This window comes from Podarcis melisellensis (genome assembly GCF_964234715.1).
Source record: "Podarcis melisellensis genome assembly, chromosome: 9".
Taxonomy (NCBI): Eukaryota; Metazoa; Chordata; class Lepidosauria; order Squamata; family Lacertidae; genus Podarcis; species Podarcis melisellensis.
The window spans coordinates 15,497,045-15,519,262 of record NC_138541.1 but is presented as its reverse complement, the minus strand read 5'-3'; the positions used below and the strand labels follow the sequence as shown (position 1 = coordinate 15,519,262).

The following is a 22,218-nucleotide window of genomic DNA, read 5'->3' as shown; positions in this document are numbered from 1 at the left end:
AGTATATCTCTAAGTACCAGATGTAGGAACAAAGAACAAGGAATGGCTATTGCCTTCAAGCCCTATTCATGAGGCCCCAGAGGCATCTGCATAGCTGTTGTTGGAAACACAGTTCTGGAACAGATGGGCCTTGAGATGTGATCCTGCAGAAAAACTCTATGTTGGAGACACAACATAAATTAAGCACATCATGGAAACGCAACCATACCTACCTGGTGGGAGAACCAAATCAGATGTGATTCTTCGAAGTGCCTGAATATCTGTTCTTCTGGAGCACAAAGGTCCCTACTGATGATGGTGAAGAACTCCTGGGATGGCCCACCATCATCAATCCCTGGTTCACCTACAAAATGCACCTGGAGGGGGGCGGAGCCAGAAAATTATTTATATGCAATTTGTAGGAGTGGTTCTCTTACAAAGACTGAATGTGGGCAGTATTTCGTTGTCGAATTCAAGTAGCACTAACAGCTTTATGTGGTCCATCACAATTAGAGCGTCTTTTATTTATCATCTTACACTCACACGTATACCTCTCAAGGCAATGTACAAGATGCAATAAACCAGTAAAAAAAAACCCCCACTAAAAACACAGAAAACAGCATTTTTTAAAAAACAAAAACAACAAAGTACGGTAGACACCCGTTGCAGAAACCCATTCATCCAGCTGTGAAAGCTCACCAGGGCAAAAATTATTCAATTTCTTCTTCCAACTCTACAATTCTAGGAAGTGCAGAAAGTGGGCACCTGTTGTATCTCAGGGCAGAAACACTGGAAGCCTGGGCTACTGAAAGCTTTGGAATTGCAAAGGAAGCTCCCCCACAAACTGCAGTGACCTACTGGGTATTCAAGGGTTAAGGTTTGCATAAATAATCTGGTCCTGACCTGTACAGGGCCTTCTGCGTTTGGGTGAACATCCCTGAACTTCACCTGGCAGCCTGAACAAATCCTGTGAGCAAGGTGTTATACCTTGGCAGTCATTTGCTTGCACAGCCATCTGTAGCTACCATGTTCCGCAGCGGCTGTGGCCTCCAACCCAACCTGAAGGGCAGCTGCACAGAGTGTCTTGCAGAGTAACCAAACTTTGAGGTGACCAATGCATGGACAAAGGTGGTCCAGCTTTCTCAATCCAGGAATGGCTGCAGCCATCTTAGCAAAATAACTTGGTAAAAACATTTTTTTACCAATTAGCTGCACCTCCTGTGACAGAGTGGGGTGCAAGAGCACTGCACAGAAGTAAAACTGTGTCTGAATTGTCGCAACTCCCCTTAAGCCAGCTGAAATCGGAAGAGGCTTGACTGATTTCAGGGATGCGGAAAGCGTGGCTCCAAAAATTCCCATAATCCAAACCAATGACCTTGCAAGCTATGGCTGATGTGAATTGGGATCCAACCACATCTGGAGGGACACTACTTCCCCATCCATGGATTAAATCAATTGTGCTATCTGATCGTACAAAGGTTTACTCAGAATAAGCCCCACTCATATCAGAAGGACTTGCTCCCATGTAAAGCTGCAATCCTTGGCTCTAGCTACTTACGTATTGAGGATCCCAGCCTCTGAAACGACCATGCAACCCAGTTCTAGGTTTGTTTACCCAGAAATAAGAAGTCCCCCTCTCTTCATTCATTTTGAAGTATGGTTGCAATGCCCTGCACATCTGGGAGAAAGTCCCATTTAAATCAGTGGGGCTAACTTTGGAAGGAACATGCCTAGGATCTGCCACGTTCATGCACAGAATTGCAGCGGCGGAGCCCTAGTCGAATGCATGCACGTTTACTCAGAGGTTCCAGGGGGTTCCAAGAGGCTTCCTGAAAAGCAAGCCCACGTTGGGATTTGCAGCCACGATCCCCTGCGCGCGTCTTACTCCAAGTCAACGAAGCTTCCTTGCAGGTAAACGCACAAATGCAGCAGCCGCGATCCCCTGCGTGCATCTTACTCCAAGTCAACGAAGCTTCCCTGCAGGTAAACGCACAAATGCAGCAGCCACGATCCCCTGCGTGCATCTTACTCCAAGTCAACGAAGCTTCCTTGCAAGTAAACGCACAAATGCAGCAGCCACGATCCCCTGCGTGCATCTTACTCCAAGTCAACGAAGCTTCCTTGCAAGTAAATGCACAAATGCCTAGCGCTTTCCTCCGAAGCGTGTCCTCTACAAAAATTTCCACAGCTTATGCAGCGTATGCAGTCCTTCAGCACCACCTAGCAGTTCAGCGATCGACTACGAGGAACCTACTACGCAGACTCCCTCTCTCTCCCTATGTGACACCACCAGCAGCGATCGCCTGACCCAGGAAACGATCCTGCCCAAGCCGGATTCCCTTCCTGGCTGGCCTCGGCGCTGCAGAGACGGAAGCGCAGCGTCAGGGCGCAGCTGCAGATCATGCAAGCCCTGCCCGGGCTCCGGCTCCTGACTCGCCTTCCGCGCTGGGGGCAGGCGGCGCGAGCGGCACCGGCGAGAGCAGCGGCCCGGCGCGCGTGGTGCTCCGCGGCCGAGAGCGAGGACAAGGCGGGCGGCGCCCAAGGACAGCAGCGCCCGCCCTTCGACCCTGGCCTGCTGGAGATCCTCGCGTGCCCCTTGTCCAAGAAGCCGCTCAGGTTAGCCGGCTGCCCTTGCGTTGATTTCTACACCTTTGCAAAGGCCTTTGTCATTCTGCTTCCAGACGTTCTTGCAACCCGGGTCCCACGCTTACATTTTAAACCCGTGTCGCCTACAGCTGCCCTTCTCCGCTTGCGTCCTTCCCTATCCGAATGCGCCTTCCACCTTGCCCTCGCCTCCTTTTTACTGCTTTCTTATTTATTAGATTTAATAGGCCGCCCTTCATCGGTTTCTGCAAAAAGTGCTGTTTCTTGGTATAAATTTCTCGCGCGCCTTTGGCTTGATGCAAATGCAATGCAATGCGCGCTTAGGATATGGCACTTTAGAAAGGACGTAGCGTTTCACAGGCGCCATATTGCTGCAAGTTCTTAACAACAGCTCTGCAGGGTATCATCTCCATGTTGCAGGTGGAGAACTGAGGCCAAAAGAGAATAGTTTTGCTAAGGTCAGGAGCTTCTGTAGGACAAGATCAGTAAAGGGAAGGGTAAGGTTTCCTGAGAGGTAACTTAATTCTCTGCAGTGTAAAATCACGCAACAGTGACATGCCTATTCTAGAACATTCAGTTGGCGCATGGCAACAGGGAGGCCCAACTGATCTGACGTGCATCTTTCTGAAAGTGCAGCAAACCTCCTCCCACCCCCCATATTGTTGGGGGAGGAGCAAATGCACCAATGCAGAAAATGTTCTTATAAGGTGTGAAATTGTAAGCCGCTGGCTTACCAAACATGATAACCATAACATATCGGAATAATAAGTTGCCCATTATGCGTTCTTCCTACAGTATTAGCATTTGCCATTATTATCTGTTTTTAGGAGGGACGCGGGTGGCGCTGTGGTCTACACCACAGAGTCTAGGACTTGCCGATCAGAAGGTTGGTGGTTTGAATCCCCGCGACGGGGTGAGCTCCCATTGCTCGGTCCCTGCTCCTGCCAACCTAGCAGTTCAAAAACATGAAGTGCAAGTAGATAAATAGGTACCGCTCCGCCGGGAAGGTAAACGGCGTTTCCATGCACTGCTCTGGTTCGCCAGAAGCGGCTTAGTCATGCTGGCCACATGACCCGGAAGCTGTACACCGGCTACCTCAGCCAATAAAGCGAGATGAGCGCCACAAGTCCAGAGTTGTCTACGACTGGACCTAATGGTCAGGGGTCCCTTTACCTTTACCAGTTTTTAGGCACCAGGCAAAAATGTTTTTATTCACCCAAGCTTTGGGACCTTAATTTTCTGGTTATATTTTAGTGGGATGGAGTTGTGTTGGATCATTCTCACATATATATAGATATATGGATAGATAGATAGATAGATAGATAGATGATAGATAGATAGATAGATAGATAGATAGATAGATAGATAGATAGATGGAGTTGTGTTGGATCATACTCACATCTATATCTATATATGTATGTCTGGATAGATAGATAGATGATAGATAGATAGATAGATAGATAGATGATAGAGATATATAATTGGTGAGCATTTTAGGTTGTTTTTACTCGTTTTTAGTTTTGGTTTTAAGTTCGCCTTTCTGTAAATAATAATAATATACTTTACACCAGTGAAAGCAGTAAGTCTGACCTATGCAGTGTTTGCTTATATTTACTAGGTACGAAGAATCCACCAATGAACTAATTAACGAAGAACTGGGTATTGCCTACCCCATCACTGATGGCATTCCTAATATGATACCCCAGGCTGCAAGGATGATTGGCAAAGAGAAGCAGGAAGAGGAGCCTGGGCAGACCTAGATGATTATCTTTGGACATAAAGACGAGCGCAAGCGGAAGAAGAATGTTCCTGTCGCTCCCTACGATGACTGTGCTCGTCCCACTCTTGTCTTTGGCGGGTCTGTTTTACTCAGCCAGCGTGGACGAAAACTTTCCCCAGGGCTGCACTAGCACAAGCAGCTTGTGTTTCTACAGCCTGCTCCTTCCGGTTACCATCCCAGTTTATGTGTTCTTTCACCTTTGGACCTGGATGGGCCTTAAACTCTTCCGCCACAACTAGGTTAGGCTCGGAAGTGTGTCGGGCCTCTTGGGGAGCGGGTGTCAAATAAAGAATGTAGTTTTGGCTTTCTTTATCCACGGCTAATGTTTTGTCCCAAGGCTCAGCTAGGAGCAGTGTGCGCTAAGCTTGCTTGGATAAGGTTTAAATGCCTGTTAGAACATTGCGCACTAAGTTAGCCAATTAAGGGAGCGAGGCAGGTGATCCTTGTGTCAACAGCATCTCATGCATTCTTCATTTCCTTACTGACATTCACAAGAGGACAGCTGCTGTAGGGGTCGGCTTGTGTGAATGGGGCGACAGGAGATGCAGTCATCAAAAGTGAGGCCGTAAATGACTGTGGAGGCCAATTCTGGATCCACACATCCTTCCACAGTGGGGACATTGGTTTCTGGGCGGGAGTTGATCACGGTGTGGATTTGCCAAGCGTGCCTTCTTCTTAGCACGTTTCTCCCTTGCACCTTGAGTTTGAATGTCTTCAAAGCCCATGACACCTTTGGTAAAGGCTGTTCTCCAATTGGAGCACTCGCAGGCCAGTGTTTCCCAGTTGTCAGTGTTTATACTACATTTTTTTAGATTTGCCTTAAGAGAGTCTTTAAACCTCTTGTTGAGCATTACGCTTTCCATTTTTAAGTTTGGAATAGAGTAGTTGCTTTGGAAAACGATCATCAGGCATCCGCACAACATGACCAGTCCAACAAAGTTGATGTTGAAGAATCATTGCTTCAACACTGGTGATCTTTGCTTCTTCCAGTACACTGATATTAGTTCACCTGTCTTCCCAAGTGATGTGTAAAATTTTTCAGAGACACCATTGATGGAATCCTTCGAGGAGTTGGATTCATGTGTACAATACCCTTGACTAAGAACTCAGTTTTCTTAGTGATCACTTGTGCATATTCTATGATGAAATTGCAATGCTTCTTTATACCTGTTGGCTAAAGTCCACTGTTCTGTTCCCATAGAAGTAGCTTAGTGACCCAACAAGGTGCGAGTGTATTGTCCACATGGATCTCACCTCTCAAAATCTGGGAATATGTATGCAGTCTTTTGATCATAAATACTCACAATGCACTTAAATGAATGTTCCACAGTCATGAGTATAGTTATGAAATTTGGTTTCTTACCCTAAGGGCTTGGTGATTTCTGTATTCATTTCTTAAACTCTGCCAGGTATCCTGTACCAGATGTTGTCTCCTTACAAGTAGTTCATTTGTCGTGCCAAAATTTGCCTATGATACAAACGTTGGTGTTACTAGTTGTTAGTGTTTTGCGCCCCTACAAGCTGTATTTTTGGGGGTATACATACCATCATCCTTAGAGTGTTGCATGCTGCTTGATGCAGAAAAACCTTAACTTCCATCTCAAAGATAAAAGGGAACTTGAAGAGTTCTCTGAGCAACTGAAATGACACAGAGAAGTAACTTACAACATGAGATAAAAGTATTTAAAAATCGGTATGGAGATAGTGGAGAATATGGAAACATGGCTCCATTAAGATGCTCTGTGAAGATGAAATACATTTTGTTCCAAATGTAAAATTAGCACTTTCATAGCTTTTCTCAAAAAAAGCATCTGCCAATTACTGATTTTAAAAAAATATAACTTCCTAGTGAGGTGGTAAAGGAAGTTTGGTTTATCCAGAAAGAGAAAGAGACTTTCTTTTCTTTTTTCTATACACTGGAAAACAACTTCAAGATGGCAAGAGTAACATAATACTTGAATGTTAAACTACCTCAGCTCCTTTAAGAATATCTGGAAGATCCAGCATTTTCATCACTTCAGGGATGTGGAAGTTGCTATCCTGGATTCTGAAGCTTCTTCTACAATTTACCTGCATTTGTAAATGTAGGGTTAAAAACCAAAATTAGCCAATTACAAAAGAAAGACACCATAACTTAGTAGCTTCAACTAATACAAAAATAAAACCAGCTAACCAACTCATAAGAATATAGGAAATATATGGATGTACAGTGGTACCTTGGGTTAAGAACTTAATTCGTTCTGGAGGTCAGTTTTTAACCTGAAACTGTTCTTAACCTGAAGCACCACTTTAGCTAATGGGGCCTCCCGTCGCTGCAGCGCAATTTCTGTTCTCATCCTGAAGCAAAGTTCTTAACCAGAGGTACTATTTCTGGGTTAGCAGAGTCTGTAACCTGAAGCGTCTGCAACCCGAGGTACCACTGTAGTAAGGTGAGCTTTGTAGGGAGTTTCAAAGAGTTGGTGCAGCTATTGGGAAGACATTAGTTCCAAGTCCAACCAATGTACCCCCCAAAAGCAGCAGTAGATTCTCACACCCTGAGCAGCGATTCCCCTGCTGAATTCAGATTTCACATTTCCAAGGTGGTGGATGAAGTTTCTGCCCCACCTCAAGACTTCCTGGTAGCAGCTGGTTACTGAATGGAGTAGCCACCATGCAGAAGCTATTCTGAGCAAGATCCTCTTGGCTTTCTAAAGACCTAGACTGTTCTAGACATGCCACAGTGTGTCTATTACTAGGAAAGTTAAAGACTTTGCTGCTATACTGCCTAATGGAGGGGTATGCCATAGAGATTCAGGATGGGGTTCTCAGCCTCCTCTGCTTCCACCGTGGGGAAGAGGAAGAACAGTGAGGTGCCAAGCGAATGGCCCATTCATTTACAGTGTTTAGGCAGCAGTGTGTATACTCAAGACTAGCTCTGTTTGCTTTAACGTTGACCAGCAGGCAGCATCTACAATTCCAGACAGGATCTCCCCAACTCCACCTAGAGATGCCGGGGACTGACACTGGGACCATTTACATGGTTTATAATAATATAATGTAATAATAATAATTTATTATTTATACCCCGGCCATCTGGCCGGGTTTCCCCAGCCACTCTAGGTAGCTTCCAGTGAAACATTAAAATACAATAATTCATCAAATATTAAAAAGCTTCCCTAAACAGGGCTGCCTTCAGATGTCTTCTAAAAGTCAGTTGTTTATTTCTTTGGCATCTGATGGGAGGGCGTTCCACAGGGTGGGCGCCACTACTGAGAAGGCCCTCTGCCTGGTTCCCAGGTTTACATATACAGCTGGTCCCTTCACCAGTTAGATCTCTCCTGAGACACCTCACGCCCTCATTTCAAGCGCTTCCCTACCTCATAAAGCATTCGGAGGACACGGAGAAGCAAAACAACCTGGAGTGTTTCCTCAGGATATCTTCTACGTTCAATGAGATAAGACAGCTTGGCAGTGGCAAGCCTCTGATAAATGCACACCAGATCCTTGAAGAAGGCAATTTCTAGGTTGGCCCACAAAGATTCTGTAAAGAAATAAACTTTTGTTGGCTTAGCTTATTTCTAGACTACCCTTCTTCCCAGAGTGGTTTACAGCGTAGTCAAATACCTAAATACAACAATAAATCTTAAAAAAAATTAAAAACCACCCGCTTAAAACAACAACCGAATCACTTCCATGATGCAGCAGACAAAAACCCCAAAACTAAAAAGGCACAGAATTTCCTTCAGACCCTGAAAGACAGAACAGGTGTGTCTTTAGACGATGCCAAACCATGGAAAGGGACAAGTATTGGGCCTCCCCAGACCAATGCATGATGATAACACATTAGTGGTAAATTTATTCTGCTTTAGCTTGTTCTGAGGTGTTCCCATAATGCTAGCGCATTACTGCTCCCTGGAGAGGTTTAAAGGTAAAGGGACCCGTGACCATTAGGTCCAGTTGTAACCGACTCTGGGGTTGCAGCGCTCATCTCGCTTTACTGGCCGAGGGAGACGGCGTACAGCTTCTGGGTCATGTGGCCAGCATGACTAAACCGCTTCTGGTGAACCAGAGCAGCGCACAGAAATGCTGTTTACCTTCCCGCCAGAGCGGTACCTATTTATCTACTTGCACTTTGATGTGCTTTCAAACTGCTAGGTTGGCAGGAGCAGGGACCGAGCAATGGGAGCTCACCCCGTTGCGGGGATTCGAACCGCCGACCTTCTGATCGGCAAGTCCTAGGCTCTATGGTTTAACCCACAGTGGCACCCACATCCCATCTCTGGAGAGGTTACAGAACAGCAAAAGCAGTAGAAAAAAATAAACCACTTGTGGTTTGAAAAAGTTAAAGGATTTTAACAGAAAGTTAGGGGGTATGTGCACTGATGGGAAATGAAGCCACATGGCCATTCTGAAACTTTCACAGGCGCAAACAGTATTGAAAGTAGGGCTGCGTATGACCTCCCTGACAGCATCACAAATGCACAATACAAAGGGCATCTGGAGGGCATGTAGTTCCACAGGGAGGGAATTCCACAAACGGGGTGATGCCACAGAGAAGGCCCTGCCTACGCAATAAATAGGCCATGCCCATTGGTGGGGCCACAAGCAAGACCTCCCCAAAAGATCTCAGGGCTCTGGAGAGGTATGTACTGGAGGCTGGTGCCCATTGGGACTGGCAGGGTGAAAGGCAGGGAGCCCAAACAGTAGTTGGAGCCAGAGGCAACTTCTTTTGGTTCTGTCTGCATCCCAGCCGAGTTCTACAAGGGCAACGCTGAAGCTTAAGATTAGGTTCTGCTCAGTCCTCAATTTCCAGAAGCCCACTTACTCAAGACCCTTTTATTTTTATTTTTTGAAGAATAACGAGTTTATTATCGTTATCCGTGGATTTAAACCCACTTCCTCAGATGCATGCAGTCAGCTACATAAAGGGAAAAATTGTAAGGTGGGAGCTGAATGGCAATGAGATGCGAACATTACAGTCCGTGACAATCACAGCTTGAATGTACTGTATATTCAAACATCTTTTACAGCAGGCATGGCCAAACTTGGCCCTCCAGACACTCCGGGACTACAACTCGCATCATTCCTGACCACTGGTCCTGTTAGCTAGGGGTGATGGGAGTTGTAGTCCCAAAACATCTGGAGGCCAAGCCTGGCCATGCCTGTTTTACAGAAACAGATTTGGTGATCATGTGCTCGGCACATAATCGTATCAACACCCTAGTGGGGGTCTGGGAACCATTCGCAAGGAACAGCAATAGGTAGCACAGATACCAAGGCAGATGGATAAGCCTAATTAACAAATGTAGTGTATAATAATAATTCATTCGTCCCAGTTTTCGCCCACAAGAGGACTGATGGACGGTCCCGTAGGTATTCCAGATCAACAGCACAATCCTGGGCGCTTACTAAACGGGCAAAGCTGCAATCCACTGCACACGAATGTGGGAATAAGCCCCAACTGGTGTTGCATAAACGTGTTAGAGAATTGCACTGCCAGTGCAAACGTTGTTTAAGCCGGACACTTAAATGTGGGTGTTTTTTTGGGAGGGAGAAGTCAACATTCTAGCTGTTTGTTCAAAGCATTTTGCTGCTTTCATTGTGGATTGCTTTGTAGATTTTTTTTTAAAGAATATTTATTAAAGTTTCCAATAGTAACACAATAAAAAGAAAAAAGAAAAAAATTAACAAAAATACAAAAATAAAAATATTTTTTAAAGTTTTTTTACTCAAGACCCTTTTAGAATGCGCTTAGAACAGGGGTGGAGAACCTGTAGCCTCCAGATGTTGTTGAATTGTAGCCCCAAGCATCCTTGAGCCCTGGTCTGAATGGGGCTGATGGGAGGTGTGGCCCATCAACATGCTCCCCACCTCTGGAATGAAGCGAAGTTACCAAGCTTAGTGAACCCGCCTCACCAAGCAATTGCTTCTCTTTCGGTGGGCGAAACCATATGGCTTGTGCCAGTTCAAGGAGGAGATGGTCTGACTGGCTGTCCTGCCTCCGTAAGAGTACGGGCACAATGAGGAAGACTCTGAGCGCTTCAGGAGAGCCAGGGAAGTCAATGACTGACTGCAGGAGTATCTTTAGGGCTTTGATCACCTTGAAGAGATGAAGGAAGAATATAAAAGTTAAACGCTTCCTTTCTTGTAGTAAGTTTAGTTCAACAGAATGAAGGAAACAAACTTCATTTTGCTTCAGCATAAACTACCAGAGGTAGACCCAGAAGTCTTTGGTGCACCATTCCAGCTGGATAGCTCAGTTGGTTAGAGCACGGTGCTGATAATGCCAAGGTTGCAGGTTTGATCCCCGTATGGGAGAGCTACATATTCCTGCATTGCATGGGGTCCAACTCTACAATTCTATGGCTCCATCTCATAGTCTTCAGTCACTTTAGCCCAATAAACAGCAAAACTCAGAAACCAGCAAAGGGATATTTTGCTTTCTCAGGTCATTCTGCAGCCAGCCTGAAAGATGACATTCTTCACCAAAGGGATTTCAAAGGGAGACCTAGAACCCATCAAGAAGTTTGATTCTATTAGTTTAGGATTGGATTGAGACAATGGTTTCTTGTCCCAATGTAAGTGTATTAACACAGCAAAGCTAGGATGAGTCTGCTGGCTGCCACCTACTACTGCTGCTGTGAATGATCAGTGTGTGTACCTTCTATAAAGGTAAGCTTACACAAAATTGTTGGAGACAGTACTTTTTGTATTTAATGGATATTTGGTCCCAGCTCTTACCATTATTTTTCTCCATGTTGACTATCCCAGTCCTAGACAAGCTTCCCCAATATGGTGCCCTCAAGATGTTGCCAGGCTATAATTCCCATCATCCCAGACCACTGGCCATGCTGGCTAGGCCCATATTCTAAAACATCTGGAAGCACCAGCCTGGAGAAGGCTGTCCTAGAACTAAACCAATACTATCCTACATCCCGAAATTGTTGTGAAAACCTTGGTAATAGTGGTTTCCTTGTAACAGTCATAAGTAGGCTTGTCTGCTCTTACATTATTTATTTGGAAACTACTGCCTTTGGATAAAAATCAAGAAACACTGTTTGCCTCTGCATTCTGTATCTTACCGCTGTGAAGACTTTAGGCTTAGTAGAAATCTTCTCATGGAAAAGTAACACAGCGGACATGTCCACAGCCGCAACCTCCTGAGGTGTCCTGAAATGTTTCGCTCTGCTAGAAAGAAACAGGCAGATCACAATCCCAATCCCTTCCCTGGTTTGTGGAAATGTGCAAACTGCGTAAACTTTCAGCTATATGTGGGTGTGAATATCTGAAAGGGGCTCTAGTTAGCTTTGTGTTCAGCACATTCTCCCTAGTTTAAAAGTTTGCATGTAGGTGGCTTTAAAAGAGGATTAGACACAATTCATGGAGGAGATGAATATTGATGGCTACTAACTATAATTTCTATGTTCTACCTTCACTGTTGATGGCAGTATGCCCCTGAATGCCAATTGCTGAGAACTGTCAAATAACCAACCTGCTATAACCAACATGCTTAAGTTGAATTAATGCATGAAGGGGTTAATGCCATAGAGTAAGCTGTCCTACCAGGCTTAGTTAGGTCACTCCCCCTCTCCTTGGGAGGAAGGTAATCAAACCTATTGTTCCCCTTCAGTCTACCAAAGAAGCTCAGCATGTAAAGAAGGTTGAGCTGGTTGCCCGAAGCTCAGACTCCACGGCTCTCACAAGCTATTTTTGCAATTCCTATACCAATAAATTAGGAACTTTCACCAGTGTAACTAAGCTCAGTTTTCCTGCCTGTGCAACCTTTTCTGAATGCTGTATGGAAAATCACAATCTGACCTTTGGGGAGTTTGTAAGTACACCATTTTAAGCTTACCAAATGTGTGGTCTTTTTCTATGCTAAGGGAAGAGGGACGTTTTGGAACTCACAAGAGCATCTTTTAAATGTCTTACAGCGTATATTTCCAAACTTTACTTGGCTGCATATTTTGCGATTTTTAAATCTCTGCTGGGGTTCTCTCACCAGAGTACTTGCCCCAAACATGAATCTTGGCATCCAGAAATTTTACTTTTAGACCTATTTTATTTTTCCTCGCCACCAACAGGAATCACAAGCAGGGAAAATGCTGTTGCCCTTGGGTCCTGGTTTCAGGCCTCCCACAGGAATCTGGGTAGCCGCGGTGAGAACGAAATGCTAGACTAGATGGACCACTGGCCTCATCCAGCAAGCTCTTCTTGTGTCCTTACGACTGGTCCTCAAATGAGTGCCGTTTACCTCTTTTCCACGAAGCTTCCGTTGATGCAAGCTGCTGAGGAGAAGATCAACTTTATATCCCTGTTTGTTGGAAAGGAAGAAAGCAAATCTTTCAGAATTTGCTTTGAGAAACTGACTCGCAACAGAGGTACAACTGGACAAAGGACATCTGATTTAAGCTTTAAACTTCCTGATGAGTCCCTCTTTGCAGGACAAAGATTCACCCTCTCCCCCCCAGCTATAGTGAGAATGATGATGATGATGATGATTTTATTTATACCCTGCCCTCCCTGGCCAGAGCCGGGCTCAGGGTGGCTAACACCAGTAAAATTACAGTAAAAACATAATAGGAAAAAAAACTACCAATTTAAAATACAGGTTAAAACGCAATTTAAAATGCAGCCTCATTTTAAAAGTAGCCCATAGATCAAAACCATAAGGGGAGGGAAACATAAGAGTCAGACTGAGTCCAAACCAAAGGCCAGGCGGAACAGCTCTGTCTTGCAGGCCCTGCGGAAAGATGTCAAGTCCCGCAGGGCCCTAGTCTCTTGTGACAGAGCGTTCCACCAAGTCGGGGCCAGTACTAAAAAGGCCCTGGCCCTAGTAGTAGAAGAAGAAGAGTTTGGATTTGATATCCTGCTTTATTACTACCTGAAGGAGTCTCAAAGCGGCTAACATTCTCCTTTCCCTTCCTCCCCCACAACAAACACTCTGTGAGGTGAGTGAGGCTGAGAGACTTCAGAGAAGTGTGACTGGTCCAAGGTCACCCAGCAGCTACATGTGGAGGAGTGGCGACACGAACCCAGTTCCCCAGATTACAAGACTACCGCTCTTAACCACTACACCACACTGGCTCTCCAGTAGAGACCAATCTAACCACCTTGCGACCTGGGACCTCCAAAACGTTATCATTTGTGGACCTTAAGGTCCTTCGCGGGGCATACCAGGAGAAGCGGTCCCGTAGGCATGTGGGTCCTAGGCCGCATAGGGCTTTAAAGGTCAAAACCAGCATCTTAAACCTGACCCTGTACTCCACTGGGAACCAGTGCAGTTGGTAAAGCACTGGATGAATGTGATCCTGCGGCAAGAACCTCATAAGGAGCCTCACCGCGGCATTCTGCACCCGCTGGAGTTTCTGGGTCAGCTTCAAGGGCAGCCCCGCATAGAGCGAGTTACAATAATCAAGCCTGAAATACAATGCTGTAATTTTCAAAATGGTGGGAGAGGCGCCACAGCAGCATAAACATGCAGGGAGCTTATCTGACAACAGTTAAACCACACTTTCCACGGCATTTCCCATCACTTTCTTTACTGCCAAAGGTCTGTTTGATTTTTGAGAAAATGGGTTTGTTGTGCAGGAGCGCTGAGTCCACTTTCATTGTGATCAAAGCCCACCCACAAAACAGCAACTGTCGGGAAGTTGCCCTGAAAGACTACATCCTTCACCCCAGTGCATTGTGCAATGATGATTTGGTGCATAAAACCTGCCTTTTAAATTGGGATTTCTAAGGCTAACCCCACAAAGTTTAAAATGAGACCGAGGCACACTTCGAACGAATCTTTTAAAAGTTAACGATGGCTAGATTCCTGCACTTGCTGCATAGTAGGGTGTGTGTGTGTGTGTGTGTATTTACTTACTGTTTCATAGTCTGCCAGCAATTGGGATCTGAATTAGAAACCCACTTATCTGTCTTTTCCTCCTCCACTCTGGCAATCGTTCGGTTTAAATTTGCGTATGACCTCTGTGCGAAATAAGACAAAAAAACATGAAATTCTCTCAGAAGCTTAGTAAGAGGTCTTCTCTAGTGATCTGCCATTGGGCCAGAGTCCCACAGGAAATAGTGGCTGGGTGAACGTGTGAGAGTCTGTGTCTCTCCTTGCATGTGGGCGATGCAACCGGGATAATGTAAAAATCATGGCATTAGAACAAAGTGAAAAGCTAGCCTTTAAACTGCACTGTAGAAAGTTAGGGCAGTTGTCCTCCTTTGAGGAAGGACAGTAACTCAGTGACAGAGCACGTTTTTGTTTTGTTTTGGAATGCAAATGGTTCCTGGTTCAATCCCTAGTGACTCCTGGTAAGACTGGGAAAGGTTCTTGCCTGATCGACTGTCAGTGGCTCTGTCTGTCGACAATACGGAGTTAGATGGAACAACAGCCTGGCTTTGTAGAAAGGAGCTTCCTACATTCCCTCATACTGGGTATACTGTGGTATATTCAGTAGCTGGGGAAATGCGATTGTTGCTTCAGATGGAAAATGTGATTCTTCCCTCCGATACTGCATTTGCAGAATTTTTGTATATGGAATGTGGTTGGATCAATGCCAAAGACATTCTTGGGTAATGGATGCTGCCAACTGTGTGATCAGGGATAAGCAACGCAACTTTAGCTCCTCTCCACGCTCACATCTGTGTGTGAGAAGTTTATTTCTGTGCCTGAGTGTTCCCCCACTGTCTCACATCAACGGTAAAGCAGTAAGTTAGTCTTTAACAACAACAACAACAACAACGTTATAGAACCATTAACTGTACAGAATACATTGTTATTGCTATATGTTTATGTTATGTTATGATGTTATGTTATGTTATGTTATGTTACGATGTTATGTTATGTTGTTATGTTGTTATGTTATGTTATGTTATGTTATGTTATGTTATGTTATGTTATATATAATATTATATTGGGATGTGGGTGGCGCTGTGGGTTAAACCACAGAGCCTAGGGCTTGCTGATCAGAAGGTTGGCAGTTCGAATCCTCATGACGGGGTGAGCTCCCATTGCTCAGTCCCTGCTCCTGCCAACCTAGCAGTTCAAAAGCACACCAGTGCAAGTAGATAAATAGGTACCGCTCTGGCGGGAAGGTAAACGGCATTTCTGTGCGCTGCTCTGGTTTGCCAGAAGCAGCTTAGTCATGCTGACGAGATGAGCGCCACAACCCCAGAGTTGTCCGCGACTGGACCTAATGGTCAGGGGTCCCTTTAGCTTTTATTGCTATTATTAAAATAGGGGCTGTCATATGAAGGACAAGACATGGTGAGACAGCATTTGCCAGTTGTCTGGATAACCAGTAAGATGTTTTGGAACCCTGGATACAACTCTGGGTGCAAACAGCTGGATGCAAACAGCTGGCAAAGCAGCATTTCCTACAAAGCCTGGAGTCTTAGACAAATGTTCCCGTTTTCTAATGGCAAGGATGGCACTGGATGGGATTAAAGCAGAGGAGAGAAACATGCAGCTCTTCAGATGTTGTTGGACAAGAACTCTCATCATTCCCTGGTCCAATGCTGAATGGGACTAATGGGAGTTGAGGCCCAACAACATCTGAAGACCCATAGCTTCCCCATCCCTAGATTAAAGGATGCTTTGTATTTTTCTGGTAACTACACACAAGCAACCACAACCATAATTCTGGCATTTGCAATTACGCACAACATTCTTTTCTTTTTCTTTTTTTTTGGAGGGGAGATCCTCAAATTTTGCTTACCTTTTCCTTTAAAAGAAGTACAATACTTTGGTTCTCTCCAGCGATGATTTTAACCAGCTCCTCTGACGTGTGCCCTACTGTGACAGATCATAAAGAAGCCATCCATTCAAGTAGCCATCCTATTGTTAAGAACTCTTCCATCTGCAACTTGGTATATAGAAGTTTGGCTAGGAAATCTAGTATAGCTAAGTACAGCGAAGAGAGACCTCACACTGTGTCATCTGAATTTAGTTATATAAACCATGAATCACCAGAAATAGCTATTTATAACACATTTTGACAGAAAGGAAAAGCTTGCCCATTAAAACTGACAATTATAGATGCAAGTCAAAAAGATGGAGGAGCTTCCAGGTGGCTGTTTATTATGGGATCAGTGCTCTGTATGTATGCAAGTTTCTTGCAGTATCTGTACAACATCATGGGCATATAGTTAACCACTAGGGACTCAGCCACACAGCTGCAAATAAAACGTTTTAAATGTGTTGTAAAGTGCAGTATACAAATGTAACACTAGATGGCGACAGTGAGCTATGGCAAGGTAAACTGTGTTTCCATGCGCTGCTCTGGTTCGCCAGAAGCGGCTTAGTCATGCTGGCCACATGACCCGGAAGCTGTATGCTGGCTCCCTCGGCCAATAAAGCGAGATGAGCGCCGCAACCCCAGAGTCGGCCACAACTGGACCTAATGATCAGGGGTTCCTTTACCTTTAGCTTAGAGATGGTTCTTAAATTTGGAATTTCCTTAATTTGCACAAGGACACAAAGTTCTGCTTATGGAAACAATAAGCGTGATCTACCCCTGTTGAATTCTCTGCCAATAGGAAGAGGTATCAGTCGGTCACATTCCGCCCCCTGTCCAAGCTGCCCTTCTGCTCCAGATCCAAATGAGTAGATTTCCCCCAGGTCCGCGATGTAGGCAAGAGTATGCCACCTGTTCACAGAATTAAAGTCGATTAGGTGCAGAAGTGCCACTGACTCAACCTGAACCCAGTGATTGCTTTTTATTTTCCCACTATCTTTGCTTTGGGGCAGTCATTTTAGATTGGTAGCAATTCCTGATTGGGGGCCAAGCCCTGAATAATGCCTCCAAACTTGGGGCTGAGTTTCCTCCACCCTGAATTAATGGCTCATGTTCCTCCACCACTCCTCAATTACCACCCAGCTATTTCAAAAACCCCACAGAGGTATCTTGTTTTTAAAATTTGCCAAACCCAAATTGGCATCTGTAGGGATGCTCTGCAGTTTGGGTGAGCCTTTGAGGCATCTCTGCCTCTCTTTCAAATCAGAACCAGTGAAGGCGGTGAAGGTCCTGTGTGAGTGTCTAGAGGCAGTTGGAGGATGGATGGCGGCTAACAGATTGAGGTTGAATCATGACAAAACAGAAGTACTGTTTTAGGGGGACAGGAGGTGGGCGGGTGTGGAGGACTCCCTGGTCCTGAATGGGGTAACTGTGCCCCTGAAGTACCAGGTGCGCAGCCTGGGAGTCATTTTGGACTCACAGCTGTCCATGGAGGCGCAGGTCAATTCTGTGTCCAGAATTGGCTGTTTATCAGCTCCACCTGGTACGCAGGCTGCGACCCTACCTGCCCGCGGACTGTCTCGCCAAAGTGGTCCATGCTCTAGTTATCTCTCACTTGGACTACTGCAATGCGCTGTACATGGGGCTACCTTTGAAGGTGACCCAGAAACTACAACTAATCCAGAAGCCTGCACAACACAAAACACTGTTGCTGTATGTAGGTTTTATTTTATTTGTTTTTTTATCTTATATTTTGGAAAATGTACATCCAGGAGTCTTTTCCTTTAATTTTTTTTGGGGCCCCTAAGAGAGTGGGGCCCTAAGCTATAGCTTATTTAGCTTATACGTAAATCCAACACTGACCCAGACTAGGGCTGTGTGGACGCTCCTGTTTCCTCTGCATATAATGTGCTCCCACACATTGGTTTGGGAAGTGATATGCATACGATGTTCTCCACATTTCATAGCTCCCCTTTAGGTTGGTTTTCTTTTTATTAAATACTGTGTTTTGATGCATTTCTAACCCAAACTAGCTTCAATTTGAATTGAGAAAAATAACATCCTAGCTGCATTTTAAGCCAGTGACATTTGCATAGCCTGACAGATTTATATCAGTCAGTGGCATCAGATAGGCCAGAAGGATTATAGGCTGTTTTGTGAATACCCCACCTGGAATTGCCCAGAATTTATTCCTCTGGTTGTGGACCCAGTAAGCAGGGAATCGGTGCTTGTAGATCCCTAGGAATCCTGGGGTATCTCTTTTTAGAAACTGGTATACTTTTCATTCATATTATTTATTATTACATATTTATTATCCTGCCTTTCCCGAAAGGAGCTCAAAGGTGGCATACATAGTTCTCTGTGCCTCCCTTTCCCCCCCACCTCTTCATCACAACAACCCTGAGAGGTAGGTTGAGCTGAAAGAAGGTGGTTGGCCTGGGTTCACCCAGTGACCTTCATGATGGACTAGGAATTCGAACTCGGGTCTCCAGGGTAAGACACTTTACGACATTGGAAGGCAGAGAAGCCTGATCACAGCTGATAGAACATTATCTCCATAAAACGTGTCATACCTTCCACAGGCCACCTGAGACACCCGAGCACCAAACAGCTCAGCTACAAGTCGTGGTAGCAGCTCGTTGCGCCTAGAGTTGTGGCCAAGCTGCCCACAGCTGCCATCTCCAAAGGTGCAGACTAATCCATCCTTGGTGGGAGAGGGAGAGGAGAGAGAGAGAGAGAGAGAGAGAGAGAGAGAGAGAGAGAGAGAGAGAGAGAGAGGTGAGATGCATCTGCATAAACATACCTTGTTTACAAATCTGGGGATAAGAAAGTTTTGTATGAAGGTGGGCAAGGCAGTTGGATAATGAAGAAGTAGAGTTTGGATTTGATATCCCACTTTACCACTACCCTGGGACGTGGGTGGCGCTGTGGGTTAAACCACAGAGCCTAGGACTTGCCGATCAGAAGGTCGGCGGTTCGAATCCCCGCAACAGGGTGAGCTCCCATTGCTCGGTCCCTGCTCCTGCCAACCTAGCAGTTTTAAAGCACCTCAAAGTGCAAGTAGATAAATAGGTACTGTTCCGGTGGGAAGGTAAACGGCGTTTCCGTGTGCTGCTCTGGTTCGCCAGAAGTGGCTTAGTCATGCTGGCCACATGACCCGGAAGCTGTACGCCGGCTCCCTCGGCCAATAAAGCGAGATGAGCGCCACAACCCCAGAGTTGGTCACAACTGGACCTAATGGTCAGGGGTCCCTTTACCCTTTACTTATCACTACCCGAAGGAGTCTCAAAGCGGCTAACATTCTCCTTTCCCTTCCTCCCCCACAACAAACACTCTGTGAGGTGAGTGAGGCTGAGAGATTTCAGAGAGGTGTGACTGGCCCAAGGTCACCCAGCAGCTGCATGTGGAGGAGAAGGGAAGCGAACCTGGTTCACCAGATTACGAGTCTACCGCTCTTAACCACTACACCACTCCTGGTGTAGTCCAGTTGCTGTGTTAGCAGCACTAGGGCACAAGTCTGGGCAATGTCTATGGAGGTCCTGGGCTGCCCAGATGACAGGTTGATGTGGTCCAAAGGAAAGCACAGCAATATGTTTGGCACTAGCTTGGCTGCAGGAGTTGCCACAAGGAGATGTGCAAGGCACCATCCAACTATCTTAGGGACTCCAATCCAGATTTGTGTAACGTTTATTCCATAGCCCTTTCTTCTCCCGAAGATGTGCCACAAACATCTTCTATTTTTTTCTATTTTGTAAGGTAACCTCTCCGAGATGAATCAGAGAGCGAGTGTAAAGGAGATAGCAATACTAAACTGAGGTCCAGCGCCGAGGGCCTTCTGGCGGTTTCCTCGCTGCGAGAAGCCAAGTTACAGGGGACCAGGCAGAGGGCCTTCTTGGTAGTGGCACCCGCCCTGTCGAACGCCTTCCCACCAGATGTCAAAGAGAAAAATAACTACCAAACTTTTAGAAGACATCTAAAGGCAGCCCTGTTTAGGGAAGCTTTTAATGTTTAATAGGTTATTGTATTTTAGTGTTTTGTTGGAAGCGGCCCGAGTGGCTGGGGGGACCCAGCCAGATGGGCGGGGTATAAATAATAAATTATTATTATATTATTATTATTAAATTAAAACAACCGCAACTAGGCAAACCTTCGAGAGAACGGCGGTATGCTCCCCGCCACACGAAACAAACGCTGTCTTCTCGTGCTCTAAGGCCTTCACGATTGTAGGGGAGCATCTGTCTGAAATAGGAACGAAAAGTGAAATGGATCCAGTTTGAGAGGGCATAAAGAGATCCTTTCAAAGAGGGCTGGAGAACCTCAGGTTCCCTCAGGCCTCTCTTGTCCAGCCCTTGGGATGTTCCTCAGACCACACCTTCTTCTCTTCAGGCCACCCTTTCGCTCAAGTCTGGTAGCTTGGGCTCTACTCCCTCAGATGCTTTTGCTTGGTGGGAATGTGGCCTTGGACTGTGATAATGCAGTCTGAGTGAATGTGGGATGGAATGGTCTGTGTGTAGAAACCTCTTGACTCTTGCATGCATGGAATGTGGCTGACTGCACAAATGTTAAGTCCTGTACCTTGCTCCACCCACCTACCACTGGCAAGCGGCCCCCGGGAGGTTCCCAAAATGAAATGTGACCCTTGAGCTGAAAAAACTCCCCTCCCTGCTTTTAGAGAAAAATGTTTCATTACTTTGTATTCATAAAGATGTTTTTAAACATTGCAAGCTGTCTTGGGAGAAAAGTGAGATACGAATACATTAAACAAATAAATAGATATATGCATATACAGTCGTACCTTGGTTTTCAAACAGCTTAGCTCTTGAATGTTTTCGCTCCCAAACGCCGCAAACCTGGAAGTGACTGTTCCGGTTTGCAAACTATTTTTTTAGCCGAACATCCATGGAGCTTCAGACAACAAAGAGGGAGCCAGTCGAGCTTCTCGGAGGAGAGAATTCCACAATCTGGGAGTAGCCACAGTGAAGTCTCCTTCTTGTGTCACCACCAGTCGGGTTTCTGATGTTGATGGGACCGGGAGAAGGGGCTCACCCAAAGATCTTAACATCCAGGTAGGTTTGTAGCAGTGTTTCTCAAACATGGGTCCCCAGCTGTTGTTGGACTACAACTCCCATTATCCCTGACCACTGGGATGATGGGAATTGTAGTCCAACAACAGCTGGGGAGCCCAAGTTTGAGAAACACTGGTAGGGTCTTCCAGGTAAGCTGGGCCCTAGCCATGTAGGCCCAGCATTTCATAAATATTCCTCAGATTTCACCACATGGATAGCACTTTTCCTTACCTTCTGTGTCTCCAAGGCCCAGCTGTCCAAAAGCATTCTTTCCCCAAGAATAGACAGTTCCAAACACAGAGAGGGCCACGCTGTGAGCAGATCCAGCTGCAATCTTGGCCAAAGGGATGCCTTCGAGCTCCCACACTAGTCGTGGTTCCTTAACAGCGTTGATCTCCCTTCTCGCTGCAACCTGGCCGTAGTCGTTCTGACCCCAGGCAAAGAGCTCTCCTCCTTAACCCAACATACAAAAGGAAGTACAACAGATGTATTTGCCGTTATATCTATAATGGGACAATTGGGGCGAAGAGGTGGAGGAGCACCATTTGTCCTGGGCCTCAGGCTCAAAGGGGCATCAATTTTTTGGCATTCAGTAAGCTTTGCAATGTGCTTGTATGAGCACCAGGGCAAAACACTCTCACCTTAGAGTTGCATAGTAATGCATTTGCGCAGAATGAGACTGGGAAAATCATTAATCATTTGACACACACTCACTCTTTGGTTTTTTGGGTCATCATTTTCAGTTTTTACTATAGCTAGGGCCTCAAAAGCTAGAAGTGGTCTGAGCCACTCTAGATCTCTGAGATGGCATATACAGAGCTTTTTTTCTTCTTCTAAAAAAACATTTAGGGGTACTCTCATTTTCCTACTCGTATTGAAATACTGCCCCTTAATGAGGCCAAACTTAGATTCACAAAATGTTTAGGGGTATGCATACCCCTGCGCCCCCCCGGGAAAAAAACACTGGGCATATATACACCCACTAAACCCTACCTAGTGACTAAGTTCCACACCAGTTGATCTCAGGGCCAAATTGCACATCATGTTAGTTATGGATCTATGCCTTTAAATGCTAGGC

General features: G+C 45.6%; 3 protein-coding genes across 3 annotated transcripts in view; 2 read left to right on the top strand and 1 right to left on the bottom strand.

Moving 5' to 3' along the window:
• The window catches only part of LOC309377784 (E3 ISG15--protein ligase HERC5-like), a 34,843-nt gene that overhangs the window by 6,892 nt on the left and 5,733 nt on the right, over window positions 1–22,218 (bottom strand). Inside the window, exons 4-17 of the mRNA XM_081925518.1 lie at window positions 21,372–21,593; window positions 20,222–20,313; window positions 18,648–18,778; window positions 16,853–16,986; window positions 16,057–16,133; window positions 14,214–14,317; window positions 12,597–12,656; window positions 11,425–11,530; window positions 10,259–10,442; window positions 7,720–7,883; window positions 6,335–6,433; window positions 5,909–6,001; window positions 5,727–5,831; window positions 213–356 (exon numbers count right to left, since the gene is read on the bottom strand). Of these exons, the coding sequence (XP_081781644.1) occupies window positions 213–356; window positions 5,727–5,831; window positions 5,909–6,001; window positions 6,335–6,433; window positions 7,720–7,883; window positions 10,259–10,442; window positions 11,425–11,530; window positions 12,597–12,656; window positions 14,214–14,317; window positions 16,057–16,133; window positions 16,853–16,986; window positions 18,648–18,778; window positions 20,222–20,313; window positions 21,372–21,593 (1,715 nt within the window). The remainder of the gene's footprint in view (window positions 1–212; window positions 357–5,726; window positions 5,832–5,908; window positions 6,002–6,334; window positions 6,434–7,719; window positions 7,884–10,258; window positions 10,443–11,424; window positions 11,531–12,596; window positions 12,657–14,213; window positions 14,318–16,056; window positions 16,134–16,852; window positions 16,987–18,647; window positions 18,779–20,221; window positions 20,314–21,371; window positions 21,594–22,218) is intronic.
• Window positions 2,366–4,343, top strand: PYURF (PIGY upstream open reading frame; the record flags this gene model as incomplete). The annotated part of the gene is made up of 2 exons (XM_081925502.1): window positions 2,366–2,595; window positions 4,202–4,343. The coding sequence occupies exons 1-2, from the start codon at window positions 2,381–2,383 to the stop codon at window positions 4,341–4,343; spliced, it is 357 nt and encodes a 118-aa protein (XP_081781628.1). The 5' UTR covers window positions 2,366–2,380.
• PIGY (phosphatidylinositol glycan anchor biosynthesis class Y) lies at window positions 4,387–4,675 on the top strand (the record flags this gene model as incomplete). Its single annotated transcript, XM_081925512.1, has 1 exon — window positions 4,387–4,675. One exon carries the CDS (start codon window positions 4,387–4,389, stop codon window positions 4,600–4,602), a length of 216 nt encoding a protein of 71 aa, XP_081781638.1. The 3' UTR covers window positions 4,603–4,675.